At 47.3% G+C, this 20,126-nt stretch overlaps 1 protein-coding gene across 1 annotated transcript in view; it reads right to left on the bottom strand.

Annotated features, from left to right (window-relative positions):
* Window positions 1-7,619: 7,619 nt before the first annotated feature.
* Window positions 7,620-20,126, bottom strand: part of LOC309974946 (guanylate cyclase soluble subunit beta-2-like) — a gene marked incomplete at both ends in the record, with an annotated part of 39,609 nt that continues 27,102 nt past the window's right edge. The window contains 6 exon segments of the mRNA XM_082859791.1: window positions 7,620-7,755; window positions 11,288-11,404; window positions 11,865-12,153; window positions 13,896-14,047; window positions 15,064-15,149; window positions 15,153-15,218. Of these exon segments, the coding sequence (XP_082715917.1) occupies window positions 7,620-7,755; window positions 11,288-11,404; window positions 11,865-12,153; window positions 13,896-14,047; window positions 15,064-15,149; window positions 15,153-15,218 (846 nt within the window).

Below are 20,126 nucleotides of genomic sequence, written 5' to 3'. Positions count from 1 at the left end.
CCATTTTCAACCAGGGCTGGGGCACCTGCCTCGCCATTTCTGGCATCTTCGGTAGAGCTGAGCATTAAACTGGCATATTCTATCAGGGTCAAGGAAGCTGCCAGCTGGGGCCACAGGCTCCTGCTTTTCTCCTTCCAAAAACAAAACAAAAAGCCACTACTCCACCAGGCAACCGTTTTGCTCTTCATCCCTCAGGCAGTGCTACCACCTAACTGCTCCTAGTTCTGTCTGGGCTGGCTTTCCTCCCTCACCGCTGAGCTAAAGGATTTTGAAAAGAAAGCACACAGGGAAAGTAACAGGAATCGCGAGCTGGATCATCTTTCCTTAGCCCCACTTTAGCAGTAAGACCACTTAACTGGAGCATTAAAAAAAATCACATTCACAGAGGGATTACTAAGCGTCCGTAACTCTTCTAAGGGCTTTGTGTATATGTCACGCAATCCTCATGACACCTCTACAAGGCAGGTCCTCTGATTATCCCCATTTTACAGAAGGAACATTCAGACACAGAGATGATAAGCAACTTTCCCCAACACACACAGCTGCCAAATGGTAGAGCCAGGATTCAAACCGGGCTCTACCTGGCTCCAGGGTCCACACGTCCAGGCTGCCCTGACTTTTTTGATGTTGTCGTAATGTTGAACAGCACGTCTTCTGCTTAGGCTATTTGCCAGCGCCAGGGGTGTGATCTTGGGCTACTAAATCTCCCTGAGTTTGTTTCCTCATCTGTCAGTTAGGGACTGGAAACATTGTCTTATCATGGGGTTGTTGCCAAGAGCAGAAGTAACGTGTCACATGCATGCAAGGCCAGTGCCTAGAATTTGGTTATCTATAAATGTTAGTAGTTACTATTGTTGTAAATATCAAGAGCATCTTTGTGCTCTCGTATTTCACTGTGAGGCAGTGAAATGGGTGGCGCAGCTGTCACTAACCCCATTTTACAGGTGGTAAAATTGAGATACCAAGACATCAAGCAGCAGAGGCTGGCCAAGAACCCGCATCTCTGGAGATTGCATTCAGTCTAACCCTGGCTTGTTCTGGCCCTTCTGAACTACGGGCCACACCACCTATTTCTAGACACAAGACACAGTTGTTGTCTGGAAGGACAGCAGAGCAAAGAATTCAGCTCTTTCCGCCTTCCCTTCCCCTCCTCCTCCTGAGATTGGCAGCCGACAGTCAAATCTGCCCTCCTAGGAACTGCTGAAGACAGTTAACGCCTCTTGGGACAAGTAAGGTCCCAGCAAGAATGAATCACAAAATTACGTGTGCCCTTCAGATTTTCCTTCTTACATAGGTTAAAAAAATACTTATTTTTTCACCATCACCAAGTGCAGATGCTAGACCACCAGACCGCTTCTCTGCCGCCCCTCGCCCCTGACCCCAGGCCTCTGAGAGCATTTCCAGCACTCGCCACTCGCCACTGCCCAGATGTCCCCATGCCGCAGGAAGAAGCAGTAGAGGGGCCTTCTGAGTCTGAAGGCAGCCGGCCAAGGGACCTGGTGGCTGGCGGCACTCTGCCTAATTTCCCAATCTTTCCTAACTCTGCCCTTCCGGCGATTTTCACATTTTCTCCTCCATTTTACTTTCAGAAAATCTCTGGGGAATGCGGCTTTTGTTCTATCGCTTCACATAATTCCCAGGGCTGGGAATGAAAATGATTTCCTTTCACAATCCCTGGCTGAGTGCCTTTCACATCCCGGCTGTGCTCTGGGGCGATTTATAAACTGCGGGGTCTGGGGCTCTTTCTTCCTCCTCTCTCCCATCATCATTTAGAATAAGACATTGCCCATGGCCAGCTCTGAGGTCAGGGTGTCCTCCGAAGTCAGCCACTGGGGCTTCTGCTCCAAGGCAAAGACTCAGTCGAACCACAGTGATGAGAGCAGGAGAGCCGTTCACTCCCGTCAGAAGAAAACAGAAGGAGGCCCTACAGCCCAACTTCTCATCCACGAGAACAAACAAGACCCAACGTCTCCAAGTATCGGGGTTGGCTTTGAACTGAGACTGTGAAAGCACATTTTCCAAACTTGTCAGGATTGTGTTTCATTTCTAGACCTTTATTCTCAAAGGGACAATGAAGAAGAGATGCAGCTTAAGAAGTCTTGAGCTGAGAAATGAAGTTACTTTTCTTTGCTGCCATTACACTGAGCAGGGGAAAAATTAACCCGAGGGGTTCGTGTTTCCCTGTCACAACAAAGCACAGAAACCAGACAGCAGCATGTCATTAGGAAAGCGATGTACCTTTGAGCTGAAGACCACTGTCCGTCAGCTGCCTCCACGGATTCCTGTCCCTCCACTGGACTCCCTCCGGGTGCCAACTGGTCAGAAGCTGAAACAAGACAGAGGGGTGAGCCGAACAGTCAGGCCTCAGACTGGTCCCGGGTCAGGGGCTCTGTCTGAGCCCAGCCCCAGGGAACAGAGTGGACACCATGGGCTTACTTTGCTACCTCCTGAGCAAGAGAACATCTTCATAGCTGAGGCCACAAAGGTCCATTCAGACCTATCTGCCTTGTTACATCTTTTGTCTGAGGCTGTGTCATCTTGTTGGTCACTTACCAAATCTTTACTCGTGCCTAACTCACATAACAGCATTGAGCCTCCATACCTGCTGCCGTGACTGTCTACGAGGTCTGAGCATCCATACACACAGGGTTCAGACCCAGTGCTGCCATGGTTCATCACTAACCTCTCTGGGCCTCGTTTGTCCTCATCTGAAAAGTGGGGAAATAACGATTATACCCTCCTCCCAGGGTTGCCGTGATAATTAAATTAGATGCCTTCTACAAAGTGAGTACACAATGCCCCACACACAGCACAAACTCAAAGAAGCCAATTCTTATTTCTAAGTATGGGAAGAAGCCCATGGGGAAGGCACCGAAAAAGAACCTGGGTCTGTGAGCCACAACGAGGAGGGAGGTAGCGGGACTCGGAAGGAATGGAAACAAGGAGGCTGGGTAGAGACACATCTCCTGCTCACCCTGCACTTTCATTTGGAGAGGTCAGCATCGAAGATTTTAAAGTAATCTATATTCCCATTTCTCTGTCTCTTTTTTTTTTTTTTTTTACACTAATCATTGTTCCAGAGACGCTCAAGTTCAGAGAGGCTCCCATATTTGATTTGAAGCTCCAGAGTTCTAAAAATTAGGAAATGCAGGCAGGGCTTCGTCTCCAGCCTTCTGTCCCCAAACGAATGAATGACTTCCTTTGCCATTAGGGGCTGTTAGCACCTCCCTTCCTCCTGAACCTGGATCAGTGATTACCTCTGTTTTAAGATCCTAAAAGCAATGGGTAATTTTTAGCACAAAACAATCAGATGGAGGCAAGTTCAATTTGCTAACGGACTGGTCACTAATGAACATAATTGATGACACATGTGGAAAAACGTGGGCTACTGGACCTTTCCCCAGTCTCTCCCAGGCTCAGGCCCAGGATGAGGTGAGAATTTGGCGGATCTAGAACCATGTCACTGGGGCAACTCTGGGTGATGATTCATATGGAGTATTTTGCTCGTGCAGAAGTTGGGGCTAAACTGACAAGGTTCATAAACCCCTCAGATGCAGCATTTGTATAAGGTATGGGTTTCGACGGGAGCTGGCTAAGTGGAGTTGTCATTAACTACAGGTTCATTTGCGCATCGTGGCACATCCCACCCCACTCCAAACACATGCAAAAGACTGACTCCTGCTCAGCAGTATTTTATGCTCTTTGGAAATAGATTATTCCCATATGGGGTGGGATTTTGGTTTTGTTTTTTTGCTAATTCACTACTAGTCTTTTTCCAAATACCCTTTATCCCTTTCACTTTGAATTACAGAGTTCATTGCAGTATTGTTTTTCTTTGAGATGTAAGCCCTATTATAATTTAAAAAGGAATTGAATTTTTCAAAAATGGAAACATTCAGGATAAATGATAAGGACAGTATGTTTGAAAAGTCTGAGTTCAGTTTTGTTTTGGCACCATCGCAAACAAAGGAAAAAGGAACTGATTACAGATGGGAATGTAGGGTTTTTTTCTACTGAGAAAAAGTAGTACTGCCTCCAGTTTGCCCATCAGCATCAGAAAAGGGTTCAGCCTCCCCATCTAGTGTCTCCCTGTGCCTCAGCTCCTCCAGATGTAACAGGATACTAGACCATACATCTGTCTCCTACTCAGCTCACAGAAATGTTATAAGAACCTATGAGAGAAAATCTCCACAAAGTAGTACTGTGATCACAGAACTTATTTGGTTTGTCTTTGTACCCCAAGTAGGGGTTACCCTAATAAAAATAAAAAACTGAACAAGAAGGAGTTGGAGTTGCTTTAAAAAAAATAAAAATAAAAAGAGGGAATATAGCAAAGAAAACTGTCTCTTTACCTATCGACAGTCAGGCTCTGTTTCTGATGTGCTCCTGCTTCCAGATGGCACCAAGATTTCTTTGTAACCAGGATGAATAATCTATTTTCTGGTTTAACCTCTCACAAAAAATTTTGGACATAAACTCAACACTAGGAAATAATATTTCACAAATCTCTCAGTCTCCCCTTTATGCAACACCTCTTCATGTTTTTCTTCCAATTTCTCTTCTCAAAAAATTTTTCAACTTAGCTTTTCACCGCTGATTCCGTTCTCTTGCATCCACAGCACAATTTCTCTCTTCTAACCTGGCCGTGTCTCATTTTCTCACTTGTGTCTTAACCGTGGTCCTCCTCCATATCTACTCCCATTTCACTCCTATGAAACTCTCCCCTTTCTCTCCTTGAGAAAAAATCCCCTGATTAACAGTGAGAGAAAGACGACCAGCTAGGATTGTGTTGGGGAAAGAACTGAGATGGCCTACTGAAAGCTGGACAGGCCAAATTTTGAGTTCATGCTGCCTGACAATTCAAACGAGACTTGGTCAACATGGAATTGCAAGACTCTCTTGGAATTTCTACACATATATATTTGACATTTTACCCCAGTGCAATTCCACAATCCAGATGGTGGAAGAATTTCCTTGTTTACTTGAGATAAATTCTCATTCATCGTCTTTTGCTCCCATGAGACCCACTGCTCACAGCCCCTGAGGACTGCCTATTAGGAGCATCATTTTGCTACACTTTAATGCTCATTATCGGGCAGAGTTAGGAAATGCAGCATTCTGGCTAATTACGTTTTCTGACTAATTGAGAATTACAATGTACATCTTCCATGGATTACTAATATCTAGCCACCAGGAATAATCTAAATACCAAAGCTAAATTGAACTCGGTTAGTCCTTCTTGGAAAATTCAGAGGCAACTTCAGAATATCAGGGTCATCAGAAATGGATGCAAATGTGCAGAAGTACAAGATAATTGGGGTTTCATTTGATACAAAGTAAATGTGGCTTTTGGTGTATAGCACCATGGGAAATAAGTGTACCATTTCAAGCACATTATTTTTTTTTTTATAAAACTCGAAATGTGTTTTGAAATGTTTTAAATGTTTAAAGGAAAGAAATTCATCACCTGCTAATTTACCAAACAGTATATGTGATAATCCCAATTCTGTAACAAAAAGTACACATGTACACACATACCCTCACACACAAGTCTGGGAGGATGGGCACCAAAATTTTAACAACAGTCTCTCTGGGTGATGGAATTAACAGGTGCTTTTGTTTTCTTCTTTCGGTTTATCTGCACTTTCTGGTTATAAAAAATAATAATTCCTTCTATAACGTAAATGAATAAACAATCCTTAGTTGAGCAAACTAACACAGCCCAATAAATAATTAAAAGCAGCACAGAAACCCATTTCAATGTAGATTAAGAATGGATTAAATGAAAAGAGTGGTAGCAGAAGAAATCTTCCCCTGTTTGGAAAACAGCCATCACACATGCTATGTTGTCAAATGTGAACTTGGCCGGGGGGGGGGGGGGGAGCAGTGCATAAGTGATAGCAAGGTGGAGTCTGGGAGAACGCTGTTGTCTTGGGGAATATACATGGGATTTGGGTCATCGCCTGGACGTTACAGGCAGGGCTCTGTGGTCATAAAGGATATGATAGGATTTGGGGTTACAAGAAGGGATTCTTACTTTTGCAATTAAAATAATTCCTTGTCTGCATTTCTGCATCTGTTTCTAACCTCCTAGATAGAATCAGATATGGGAAATCACAACTTGGTTTCAGTACTGATTCTCCCCCAGTGGGGAGGGGGCTTGGCTGGAGCCTGAAGTCAGACTCTGTCGGGTCTCCCCAGTACCCTGTCCCGGTCCTTCCCAGCACAGGGACGGTTGCTGGCCTTTCTGTCCCACCCCACCCGTAACTCCCACCCTGCCCTGCTCCGGCCTTTACTCTGCGGGGTCTCCACATGTGAGGAGCACCTTATCTCCTCCTGCTTGGTTCCATCAGGGTTAATTTTCCAATAAATCGACCTGCTCTGGGGGGAGGGCAGGCTGACCGCACCATAGTGTTCATGGGTGTGAACAGAGAAAGGAGCCATGGATGCTAGAAATATTTGTGGAGGGAGACACCATCAGTGAGAGAATTTTATCCTAGTGATGAAAAGGGTTCAATGGAGTCTCCACACTTGGGGGAGGGGTTGCCATTCTAGGATCACCCACCCCCTTGCTTCCTATTTCTGTCCATGGGCAAAAGAGGCCATGCCCTGGAGGAACTACATCTCCAGCTTCCAGAAGCCCCTGCATTCTCCAGGGACCAGAGCAGAGGCCACATCCTTGCCATGCCCATTCCTGCCGTCACCTGCACGTCCTCTAAGAGTCTTTCAAGTCCTCGGTGTGTCTCCAGCCTCACCTGTGCTCGCTGTCAGCCCTGTAACACCCTGCGCTCACCTTGCCTGTGGCTCTCCTTCTGCCTGCTGATCTAAAGCTCCTGTGTGCAGCAAACCAGTATTATATTTTTAACCCCTGTAGCACCACTTAGAGTTTTGTGCCAAGCCTCACATATTTGTTAAGTGAATGAATTCTCAACAATAGGGTCCCTAAGTGATTAAGCAGTCGGCACACCTGACCTGTCTTCAGCACTTTACAGCTTTCGGATGATACACAGTATCTCATATGTTCCTCAAAGCCACCTCCCTCGTAAAGCAGGCACTCTATCACCTGTGCCTTCAGGATGAGAAAAATGAAGCGAAGAGGCTGAGGCTCGCCCCAAGTGACACAGCTGGTGACTGGATATCAGGACCTGGATGCAGGCCCAGGAATTCTGATGAAGGGCCAATGCTCCTTCCACTATGACAACGGTTCCTGAGCCCAGCAGCTCATCCGACTGCCCCGTGGAGGTGGCTGACCAACCAGAGCGGAACAAACCCTTTTCTGGACCTGCTGAGTCACTCTCTGCACAGGCCCCGCCACCTGTACTGTCAACCACGGGTGATTCTGATGCCCTCCCACCCACGGCTGCCTCCACCCATAGCTCTGATGCCACATCCCAGCCAATGATACCAAAGCTGACAACCAGTGACTTTACCCAGAAGTCGCATGTTCCTCCAGTATTTACCTGCTGATTTGTAAAGAGTTCATTTACACCTCCCAGGATCTTCCTTCTATGGAACACTGCTGGGTTAACAGGTCAACTTCTAGAAAGCCTGAGGTTAAAATTGGCTATGCCATTCATCAGCCCCAAGTAGAAGAGACTGGGAAAGTTTGACAGCCATGCTTATGAAGGCCTCAGAAAAGCTGTTGAAAAGCTTTGGAGCCGAGAACGAGGGCCCAGGTTCCGCAGCCGGGCTCCAAACCAGCTGGATCTCAGCTCGTTGGACACGTCTGGGAAAGGCACTTGTATCATCAAGACTCTGTAAAGCCAGGGGCAAGGACCCTGGCAATTAAGTGACCACAAACCCATCCAAGAATTACCCATGGGGGTGGGAAAGTTCTTCCTGTTGGGAAGAGTGAGTAAAATATGAAGGGAATCGGCAAGTTCCCCAGCAGGCACGCTGCTTAAACTCAGTCAGGAGAGAGACCCTCAGCACTAAAGTTCTCCAGAACGATTAGGAATTGTTGTAAGAAGTCCTCCGAGCTGACTTAACCTGCCGTGAACCCAGCAAGTGGACACCCACGGCCTGTGATTTATGGGGAGGAGTCGCCTCCAGGGAGGAGCCTGGGCTGCCTGCCTAAGCGCCCTATGCGGGTCAGCCTGGAACCCATTATGATAATCGTTGGGGGAATCAGCTTGGAGACAAGTTGAAGCAAGTTGAAATTTGAAAAACACATTAACAGGGGTCTGAAGAGATGCCAGAAGAGCCTGCCAGCAGGGACAGCTGGAAGGCCAATTTTTTAGTCAATACTGAAAGGTGGTTGCTTAAATATCCGAGTCAAACACATGATTTCTCTCCGGCTCAATACTCCCGTTTAATTGCGCTGGGGAGTCTCTCCACTGACACATCTAACACCCAGATACAGAGCGGAGTGAAAGAAAAGCGCGTTATTGAAGTGCAAATGAGGTCCTGGGTGGAGCCTGCAGACCTGGGTCCGGCTGGAGAGGTTCCTGCCGCCCCGCGGGCGCTGGCTGGGCTTCCCGGCGACCCCGGCAGAGAGGGCTGAGGAGGGCGGTCCGTCTCAGCTGCCCTCATAGAGGGCTCTGTGGGTCGCGCCTCGCCCCTGCAGCTCCACGGACTGCCCAGGCCCCAGGGGAGTCTTCAGGAGCCAGGGTTCTCCCAGGGAGAGGGAGGCACGGCACTGGAGCCCAGTCAGAGGGAAATGCGTGCCCCTGCGGAGCAGTCGCAGGCCTGGCCAGCAGGTGACAGCCTGGTGAGGTTGACCGGTGAGGAGAGCCTCGACTGGCGTCCTGACGTTGGGAAACAGGCTGGTCTCTGAGGTATCGAGACCCAACAGCCTGACCTTTGGGGGAAGTCCTGCCAGACTGGTGGTGCCTGATGGGAACCCTTTCCCAGGATGACGCCCACAGAGGGGCCCAGGACTGGAGGTGAGAGTTGGGGCAGCCCTCACCTACCTCAGAGCTAAGCAGGACGTTATCAGATGTAGCTAGAAACCCAGGAGAACTGGGACCTCAACCAGGATGAAAAGGAAAAGGCCGGCCCTGAGGGCAGGTGACACGAATCCCTCAAGGCAGAATCAGTGATAAGAAGAAGCCTGGCGAACTGGAACTCAGAGCACCTGCAGAAGCCGTAAATGCACTTCCTGATTCAGTGGGTCTGGGTCTGGGGGGCTCGCCTGAGGCCCACGGCCCAGCTGGCTTTGTCCTCATTTCCCCAGGCCTCCAGCTCACGGGACACGGTTTCCCATTCACCCCCAGCGTGTGAGCTATTCCTTGTTCACAACTCCGCTAATCACACCCAACAATCAGAAACCTGTTCAGGTGGGGCTCAGAGGATCTGACGCAAACATGGCTGGGCCATCCTGAAGCCAAGAAGTCCAAGTGCAGCTGCCTATGCCTGGGGGAACTCTGAAATCGACCTGGTCTCTTCCTGAAGGAGGGCTCCCATGGATGTGGGCTGCCGCAGACAGACAGCCTGAGGAGTGTCTTGCTTCCTCCACTTGCTGGTTGTGCGACCGTGTACAAATTATACCACCTTTCTGAACTTCAAGTTTCCTGCCTCTCTTATGGGACTAGGCACGGGACTGGTGTAGCACAGGACTTGCATCAAATACGATCATGTGGGTAAAATGCCCAGGACAACCAATATCAGTTCCCCCCACCCGCCAAACTGAGGTGGCCTCAGGTTCCCCTTCTCTTGCTGTTGGGTTTAGTTTTTGTCCAGGGAAGCAGCAGTTAAACGAGGTACTGCATCAGGGTCCCAGGTGAGAAATTTGTCTCTCACCTCTACGCAAGAGGCCAGCCCTGCCCAGCCCTGTTGGTTTCTCCCATGGAGGCACCCCCTTACGCAGCAGAAGTTTGAAAAACGAATCTCTTCGCCTTCCTGGAGCAGGCGTTCTTAGGGCTCCCGCTCTGAGCTGTTTATGGAGCAGCCATTGAGGAATACCAATGGCAGAGGTCTTCTCCCCTTGGGTGTCCCCATGGAGACCCAGCAGCTCCTAGCTTGTCCCGTACTCTTCATGCTCACACTTCTTGTGTGTAGATAGGGAAGCGCAAGGCCAGGCTCTCCACGGCTCTGCCCACCTCCCTGACTTTGTCCCCTCCAGCTCCCTTCCCCTCCCATCCCTCTCTAGACACACTGGCCCTCTTACTATCCTGTGAACTTGCCAAGCTTGTGTCTGCCTTAGGGCAGGGTGCTGCCCGGAAGCGTGCAGCTGGAATGCTGCTCCCTCCAAGAAACCTTCTTGGCCCTCTTCTCCATTACTCAGTTTTATTTTCTTCTTAATGCTTATCACTACCTGAAGTGATCTCATTTATTTTGTTACATGTTGGCTGTCTCCCTCTACTAAAACCCAAGCTGTGTGAAGGCAGGGGCCTCATGTGTTTAGTCCAAGGAACATCACAGATCCCACATAATGCCTGGCCTCCACTCTCTGCATTCCTGGAGCATCAAGAAACATTACTGAATGAATGAATCTATGAACGTTACATTCCAAACTGTAATAGCATTGGACAACTGTTCAGGGCGTGAACACTGTCAGAAACATGTTAACTGTAAGCAGGTAGGGAGCGGAGAGGGGAGGAAAACGCCTCTGGGTGATGGCAAGAAGTCTGCTTTGAGCTGCTCATGCTCCAGAATCCAAGATTCTACCTGCCCCCAGATGAGAGCAAGGGAAGTTTTGCTCTGTCTCCTTTCACTGGAATTGAACAGAAGGGTGCTGGTCATCCCCTCAACCTCATGTTCTGGGATCAAACTACAGGGAAGTGTACAGGCACTGGGGCGGTGCCCAACGCCAAGGGCTCAAGCGACACTCAACCTAAGAGACGTCTATTAAAAAAAAGATAGCTAACTCTTTGCAAGGATTACTAAGCCGTTCTAACTCTTTACGTGGATTGTCTCATTTGTCTTATGAAATTGTCTCAGTGACCAGGGATGGTTCTTGAAAGATCCCTGGGACGCGATCCTCTGTAACAGACACACACTGCTGCTTTGCCTCAAAAGCTTAACTCCACCGGATCACCGAACCCTAAATGGGGTTTCCAGAAAGGGAGAAGGAGGCAGTGGCAGCACGAAGCCAGAAAGGAGAGGGGGCGGGCCTGCTGCTACAGTGGGTGGTTCTGCAAGCCCGTCCCTGGTCCTCCAGCACCCCGCTGGGACCCCACTGGGTCAGTCCTGAGAAGGACTCCTGAGGGCAGTCGAGGGTAAGCATGAATTGAGAGAAACCCTCATTTCCACCGCCTTCAGGGACAACGAGGAAAAGAGGGTCCCTGCGCCGGGCTTTGTGGTGGGGTCCATGCTCTGAGGTGTCTAGGGGAGCACCACGCGGTACCGGGAGGTCTCCAGCACCCCTCCCTCACAGCGCGCCACCGAGGGCACCGCGTGCAGAGAAACTTCATTTTGTGGGTTCACGGCGGCTAATAAGGTTTTCTGAGGATCACAGGTTCTTCTGGAGGGGGCAGAGAGGGCCCTTTTCATAATGAGGGACTCCCACTTGGGACACTTGCGGTGGGGAGCTGGGCGGGTTGAGGGACCATTTTTAAAAAAGCTTCCTCAAAACACAGAAGCATCCTGCCTCGGGGCCCCAAACTCCACCTGAGCTGCCCCACTCCGGCCCTTTCCCCTCCCCGGGAGCCGGTCCTCTGAGGCCGCGGCAGCGCTGGGAGGCTCTCTAACCACCTGGGCTACTCACCGCGGGCTGGTTCACTCTTGGGGAGCAGCTGCCGGCTGTCTGCGGACCTCACGACGGCCAGAGTCCCTCTGTCTCGACGTCCCTGAGCACTCGCTTCCGCAAGAAAAGCACGAGAGGGAGGCCTCCGAGCAGGCGCCCAGGCGGGGCCTTCCTAACTGCCGCGGAAGGCAGCCGCCGCGGAAGGCAGCCGCCCCGGGGCGCTCCCCACGCAGGTCACGCACGGAAGACCCGGAAGAGCACTGCCCAGGCCCCGCCCCCAGGGCACACCCGGCTCCCCTCCAGTTCAACCGCTCGGCCTTTCAGGCCTCGGCGAGGCACCCAGAGGCCGTGGGCGTCCCCCAGGGATGACCTGAGGGAGGACGCAGCTTGGGAAGAGCACCCCGCGCGCGGCAGTCTTTCTGTTTCCCCTCCTCCATCCCGGGCTCTGAGAGGCTGATCCAGCCGCGTGGGGGAATGTCCCGTGGCCCCTGGAGGCTCACGGGTCACATTCTCGGACGCCTTGGACACTGAGGTAGCAGTGTCAGCACGGGGTCTCCCCTGAGGGATCCCGGCCTTCCTGTTCCTGCTGGAGCTGCGCCCCGGTGCGGATGTGGGGAGGGGAGGGGCAGAGACCCCCTTCCCCAGAGCTTGACAGCCAAGACTCAACGTGGGAAATCCTAGGCTGATAGGGAAAAGGTGAGGGAAGTATAGACAAGCATGAAAAATAAATAAATAGAGAGAGATGGGGGCTGACATCCGCCCAGAGAAAGGGGTGACTTTCCTCTATTATAAGCCATAACCGGGGGCTACCTACCCGCTACCTACCTGGGTGCCTTTTCCCATTTTGCACCAGACACTGTTTGGGGTCCGGGAGGGGCCGTCCCCTCCGCCCTTTTCACATCCTCTCCTGTCCTCTTTCTCAGGGTCCATCTTGAGATTTTCAACCAAGACATCCTTACTCATTTCTGTTTTGTTTCCGGCTCAGAACTGAAAGTGGCTTAGATCCTACTGACACAGACCATGTTCTAGAATCCTGTTTCTCAGATTTCCAGCTTGAGAGCCACCCGCAGCGGGGGGTCTGGGAGGAAGTGGTCTCGGGTTTGAGCTAGGAACACCTAGTTTGTTAACCCTGTACAGCCCTCTGTCCTGTGGGGAGGACCAGCTGGTGAGAAGGACCGGCGATGTCGGTGGGTGAAGCGCCCCGAGCCTAGAAATTCAGAAACTCTAATGAGGGTGGCTCCTGGTTCTTATTAGCCAAAGCTATTTCTACTTTTTAACTTAGGTCTTTCTATCTCAAGTGTCTCCAGCAATAAAATGTGGCCCAAACCAGTCACAGCTCACAGGCATGCTAAGGTGAGCTGCTATTGGAATGACAGCACCACCAAAACCATTAAAAAGCTTTCAAATTTCTATCTCTTCGTTGGTATAGCCCCACTTTTAAAAACAGTAACTATAATTCATTTGTCCCAAAGAGAAATCCTTCCTAAATTAGCTACGTAAACGAGGAACCTCTGGATTTAGAGATTTTCCTCTGCAGGCCCCAGGAGCAGCTAAAGATTAGCTTCTGTCAGAATGAATCCATTTCCTTCACCAGTTTGCTTCAGAGGTTCAGGAAGGTTTGCCTTCGGCTACTGAGTCTCCCCTTGAGGTCAGCATTTCCCAGCATTAACTAGGGCGGTTGTTAAGAAACCCTGACCGTGTGGGGGGATGCGCTCCTCCATACAGCTGAAGGAGGCCTCTTTGGTGGACTCCAGCCAAATGGTGTTTTAACCTAAGCTCACTCTCTTGCCGTCACTGGAGCCAGGTGAGTCACAGATTTTGTCTTTCTTCCCTGTTTTCAAAGCCAACAGACAATGAGGAAGGTGGAAGCTGCCAGTGTGTGAAGAAAGCCTGTCTGGAGCCTCCCTGGAGGCTGAAGAGCAGAGGGAAATCCTCCCCCTGCTGCAGGAGAGGCTGAGAGAAAAGCCCCTTCCTTGGACAGGGAAGAACCTTGAAAACAAACGCATGAGGGACTCTTTAGGCTGGTTCCATTAGGCCAACTCAAGAGACATCCTAACATCCAGGATGCAACAGAAGAGTGTTCAGGGCAAACTGGTCGCACAGATCCTCAGGGGCTGTTACCAAATGGAAGGTTGCAGCGTGGGCGTGGGCAGGGATGGTACCCACGCTGGCCCTCAAACCCAAGGAGCTCACTAAACGCAGCTGAAGTTGTTAGTGAGGAAAAAAAAAACATTCAGCACAAATGACAAGGCTTATCTTTTTTGCTTACCCTCAGGATCAAGCCGAGTTTGAGGTCTCCCCATGATCTCATCCTCTGAAGCATTCAAGTTCTGGATCACAAAGTATGTGGTCATTTTCCCTTTCCCTTTCACTTCAATTTCACCCCTCTCAATTATTTCAAAACCTTGATTTTCCAGGGCTCTGCCCAGAGAAAAGAAAAATGCCCCTGATATCCAAAGATCGCAGGTCTGCAACTTGAGAGTCAGCTGCAGTGGGAAGGGTGATGCAAGAAGAGGAGTACAGGGAGGGGACCATGCAAAGGGACAGGGCTGCGGGATGACTATGAAACGTGGAGTTGCTTATGTATTTACTGGCCGCTGAGAGATGCTGGAGACAAACCACAGAACGGTGCAGACCAGCAACGTTTCAGATTCATGGCCAGCTGCCTCAGCCAGGGCTCAGCACTCATCAACCTTCCCTCGTCCTTGGCCAGTTTTGTGGAGATTGCAGACCTTCACCATGCTCATCACGTTCCCGCATTTAGCCCCTGCCCTCCCCACCCTCACGCTGCTGACCATGCCTCCTACTTCGTGACGTGATCCATCCACAAAATTACAACCCTTAGAGCGGAGACCCTGCACCTTCTCATCCCATTGACCACACCCATCCTTTCCCCCAACCTGAGAGGATGTCTTGTTCAAGGGCATCCCACCCACGCTCCCTTCCTACCTCCTCAACACTTGGCGCCCTGGACCACCTCTTCCCTTATCTTCAGCTCCCTCTTCACTTGCCACCTCCCCTCAGCCTGCCAGCACGCCAAGGTCTCTTCCATCCTAAATAGAAGTAAAAACCGTCTCACTTGATTATCTTCTGCTTTAATCCCATACAGACACAACTGCTGTTGTAGCATGAAAGCAGCCGTAGATAATATGTAAATAAAGATCCTGGCTGTGTTTCAATAAAACTTTATTTACAAAAACAAGCAACAGCCGAGATACGGCCTGTGACTATAATTTGCCAATCCCTGAACTGCACCATATGCTCCTTGAGAGCAAAAACTATCTTATAGTAGAGGCTCAACAATATTGTCTGCCACAATGTCCTCTGTAAGTGTGGCATGGAAGGAAAAACACAGGCCCCATCTGGTGGCTACTAGGCACTCTGTACGTTCTGGAAGAAAAAGGGACAAAGAGAGGCATGAATAAGTGAATGGTTACCTGCAGGCCCTGGGGCTAAGATGCACTTTGTTGGGAAGCCCGTGACTTTCCATCCTACAGACTGTATTCACAGTGTCACCAAACAATCAGTTCCGAGGCATCTTGTCCCCCATGACACCTGCCAAGACTGGTGCCGTAGGGATGCCCACTCCAATCTGCAGAGAGAACCTCACTGAAAAGGGCCCATCAGATACTCTTGTTTTTATTTTTAAATTAAGGTATAATTTACATAAAAGGCATACATAAAATGCAGACCTTAAAGTATTTAGCTCCACGAGTTTGGCAAATATCCCTGTAGCCACCATCCAAAATAAAATACAGACTAGGTCCATCACCTTTGCAAAATTATCTTGTGCCCCTTTCCAGTTAAGGTCCATCCCTCCCTGCAGAGGTCACCACTTTCTTATTTCTCCTCCCAGAGATGAATTTGCCTGTTCTGCAACTTCACATAAATGGAGTCATATAGTATATTCTGTTTTGTATCAGACTTCATTTATCCAAGTCAATGTTTTTAAGATTCACCCATACTGTTATATGTATCAGTAGTGCATTCTTTTATTTCTAAATATTAGTCTACTGCAAGAATATATCACAATTTATTATGTCCAGTCTTCTCTTCACAAACATTTAGGTTATTTCCCATTTGGAGCTGTTGTGAACATTCTTTTACAGATCTTTTCATGGACGTACATTTTTCATTTTTCTCAGGAAAATACCTAGAAATAGAATTCCTGGATCACAAGGCAGATGTATACTTGTATTACAAATATTTTTCCCATTCTGTGATTTTTATATATGCATTTTCCTTAATAAGCAGAAATTTTTAATTTCAATGAATGTATTAGTTTGCTAGGGTTAACAAAATACCACAAACTAAGTGGTTTAAACAACAGAAATTTACTTTCTCACAGTTCTGGAGTCTGGAAGTCCAAGATCAAGGTGTCAGCAGGTTTGGTTTCTCCTGAGGTCTCCCTGCTTCGCTCGCAGATGGCAGCCTTCTTGCTGTGTCCTCACATGGTTTTTCTCTGTGCACACACATTCTTGGTATCTCTTCATGTATCCAAATTTCTCTTCTTATAAGGACACCAGTCAGATTGGATTAGAACCCACCCTAACAGCCTGATTTTGACTTGTTACCTCTTTAAAGGTCCTATCTCCCAATACAGTCACATTCTGAGGTACTGGCGGTTAAAGCATCAGCATATGAATTTCAAAGGGAACACAATTTGGCTTAGAACAATGAAGTTAACCACTGTTTTGCTTTAATAGTTTGTGCTTTTTGAAGCACTAAGAAATCATTGCTTACTTCAAAGTCATGAAGCTATTCTTCATATTTCCTTCAAGAAACTTTATGGTTCTATCATTTAGGTCTGTAATATATATCAAATTAATTTTTATATATGGAGTGAAGTAGGACTGAGGTTCATTTTTCTTCCCATATGTATATTCAATTGTAACAGAACCCACTTTTTTTTTTTTTTTTTTTTTTTGCGGTACGCTGGCCTCTCACTGTTGTGGTCTCTCCCGTTGCAGAGCACAGGCTCCGGACACGCAGGCTCAGTGGCCATGGCTCATGGGCCCAGCCACTCCGCGGCATGTGGGATCATCCTGGACTGGGCCATGAACCTGCATCCCCTGCATCGGCAGGCGGACTCTCAACCACTGCGCCACCAGGGAAGCCCAGAACCCACTTCTTAAGAAGAGATTCCTTCTCCACTCAACTGATTTGGTACCTTGGTCAAAAATCAATTGTCCTTAAATAAGTAGTCAATTGCTGGGCACTATATATTGCACCAGTGATCTATTTGTCTATACTTCTGCCAATTCCACTGTCTTTATTACTGCAGCTTTAAAATAAATCTTGAAATTAGGTAGTGTAAGTCCTCCAATTTTGTTATTTTTCAACATTTGAAACAGTCTATTTTTATTTTCCAATTTGTTTATCCTTAGTATATAGAAATTCAACTAATTTTTGTATACTGCTCTTATATCCTGTGATCTTGGTAAACTTACAAGATCTGGTAGTTTACTGCAGTTCCTATAGGATTTTCTAGGTGCACCATTGTTTGGTTTATGAATAAAAATAAATTTACTTTTTCCTTTCCAATACTTATGTCTTATTTTTCTTTTTCTTGCCTTATTGCACTGGGGTGGGGATTTTGGTATATTTGACTAGAAGTGCCCTTCTTTGAATTTATCCAGTTTGGGTTTCTTTAGCTCTTGAATATGTGGGTTGATATCCTCCATCAGTGTTGGGAAATTCTCAACCATTGTCTCTTCAAATATTTCTTCTGACCCATTCTCATTCTATTCTCCTTCTAGTACTCCAGTGCACATATGGTAGCCCAACTGATATCCTGCAGATCTAGGATGCTCTATTCCACTTTTTTCACCCTGTTTTCTTCTTTATGTGTCAGTTGGAATAATTTCTATTGCTCTGACTTCAAAATTCCTGATCCTTTCCTCTACTGTGTCTAGCTGCTTTTAAGCCCATACATTGAATTCTTCTGATTTCTGACATCTTGGTTTTCACTTCCATGGGATGGATAGATAAGTAGTGTATATGTATATCTCATCAGTTCAAATCAGTTCCCCTTTTCCAGCAGATTCTTTAAAATATTTATCAAAGTTATTTTAAAGACTGTCTGATAATTCCAACATCTGGCCATCTCTGGATCTGCTTCTATTGACTATTTTTCTCTTGGCTACACACCACACCACCATTTTCTCATTTCTTCTTACAGCTCATATTTTTAACAATTTAATTGTATAAAAGTACAGTGGAGACTGAAATAGGTAATATTTACCCCTCAGAAAAGTTTATACCCCTTCTTCTGGCAGACTGCTAAACTGGAAACTGAGTGAATTGAATCTGTATTTTAGTTAAGTCAGGGCTTTTTCCAGAGATACTGTTAGATTCCATTCAGCACTTTTTTCTTTTTAACATCTTTATTGGAGTATAATTGCTTTACAATGTTGTGTTAGTTTTTGCTGTATAACAAAGTGCATCAGCTCTATGTATACATATATCCCCATATCTCCTCCCTCTTGCACCTCCCTCCCACCCTCCCTATCCCACCTCTCTAGATGGTCACAAAGCACCGAGCTGATCTCCCTGTGCTATGCAGCTGCTTCCCACTAGCTATCTATTTTACATTTGGTAGTGTATATATGTCAATGCTACTCTCTCACTTCGTCCCAGCTTACCCTTCCCCCTCCCTGTATCCTCAAGTCCATTCTCTACATCTGTGTCTTTATTCCTGTCCTGCCCCTAGGTTCATCAGAACCATCTTTTCTTAGATTCCATATATATGTGTTAGCATATGGTATTTGTTTTTCTCTTTCTGACTTACTTCACTGTGTATGGCAGACTCTAGGTCCATCCACCTCATTACAAATAACTCAATTTCATTTCTTTTAATGGCTGAGTAATATTCCATTGTATATATGTGCCACATCTTCTTTATCCATTCATCTGTCGATGGACACGTAAGTTGCTTCCATGTCCTGGCTATGCAGCACTGGTTTTAAATATTATGAAGGCTGGATCAGGACTTTCTCTCCAGCAGGACATAGGATCTGAGCACCACCAAGGTTCTGAGGACGTCCTTATGCTAACCCCAGCCAAGCTTCCAGCTTTGTGAATTGTGGGAGATCTCTTTCTGCTTTACAGCCCAACAGTGAGATTTTGGGCTGTCTCCTTGTTCTTCACTGCCACCTGGACTCTCTGCACCTTGGGAGATTTTTCTCTACCATTCTTCTCTGCCCCCAGACTTCAAAGGGTCATTGTAGTGCACTAGGTGAAGGTCAAGAGCACCTCAGAGCAACTTGTCTTAGTTCTCCGACTCTAACATTACCCTTCCATGGACCACGGCCTTGCATTTGGGAAAGGCCCACACTCCTCTGGAACTGGTGATCTCTCTCAGGTCTCCTCCCCTATCCCTAGCCTTTGACCAAATGAACCTATGCATTTGGTGAAGACCTGTGGGAAAAAGTTGGTAAATGGGTACCGACTCTGTGGCTAGAACTTAACAAAGACGGGCTCTTTGGGATTCTAACCTGTTATTCCAGCTCCAAGGTGGCCATTAAAAGTTCACTAAGCTTTTGCCGCGGAGTGGCTGGGCCCATGAGCCATGGCCGCTGAGCCTGTGCCACAACAGTGAGAGGCCCGCGTACCGCAAAAAAAAAAAAAAAAAAAAAAAAAGTTCACTAAACTTTAGACTGGTTTCTTCTTACCCTCACCTCTGGTAGATTACTTCTCCTGGGGCTCTACAAGGGATGAATGTAATCAGTCATGGGTGTCCTCCTCAAAAGGGTTTGCCACTTTCTGGAATTTGGTTCATTTATATTTCTTTGCTATGTGATTTTTAAATTTTTTTAACTACTGGCATGGAAACAGAATTCTCTTGCAGCTTTCAATATCCCAGTCAGACTTACTTGTCTTTTCATCTTTTCATGCTAGATTTTCTTTTCCCTAAAATAAGATTATAAATTTCTCTAGGAAAAAGAATCTACCATACATTTCTCTGAATCCTTCAAAGCACCTAGCACTCATGCATAGTGTGACCTCAGCAAATGTGTATTAAAGGCTTTATGAATGAAAGAATAAAAGATCTCAATGAATATTAATTTTAAAACTGTAGAAGTAGCAGCACAATTCTCTTAAGAGAGAGAATGTTTCCAGCCCTCTCCCCCACTTCCTTAAATAAACCCACATGATATACATTTTCTGGTGGATATTTAATGATGCTCTTAACTATGTCCCTATTCTTATCTTAGAATTGATAACATCGTTTCCTGTGTTTTTCTTGGTAAATGCACTATGCAAGTTTCCAGGAATTCATTGTTTAATTTCATTCTTTTTGGTGTAGCACTATTATTATCTCTGTTGTCACGCCTCCTTCACAAACAGACACACATGCTGTCTATTTACACAACAGTATATTTTCAATTATTCTTCAACAGCTTACATTAGAATTCTTTAACCAAAACACTTATCTCGTATCTGACCACCTTATCTCTTCTCCCTCATTACCCCCCATCTTGATCTTTTAATTTATTAC

This window comes from Leucopleurus acutus, assembly GCF_964270905.1.
Source record: "Leucopleurus acutus genome assembly, chromosome: 18".
NCBI lineage: Eukaryota > Metazoa > Chordata > Mammalia > Artiodactyla > Delphinidae > Leucopleurus > Leucopleurus acutus.
Note: the sequence above shows the minus strand (reverse complement) of the source record. Positions and strands in the feature narration are given on the sequence as shown.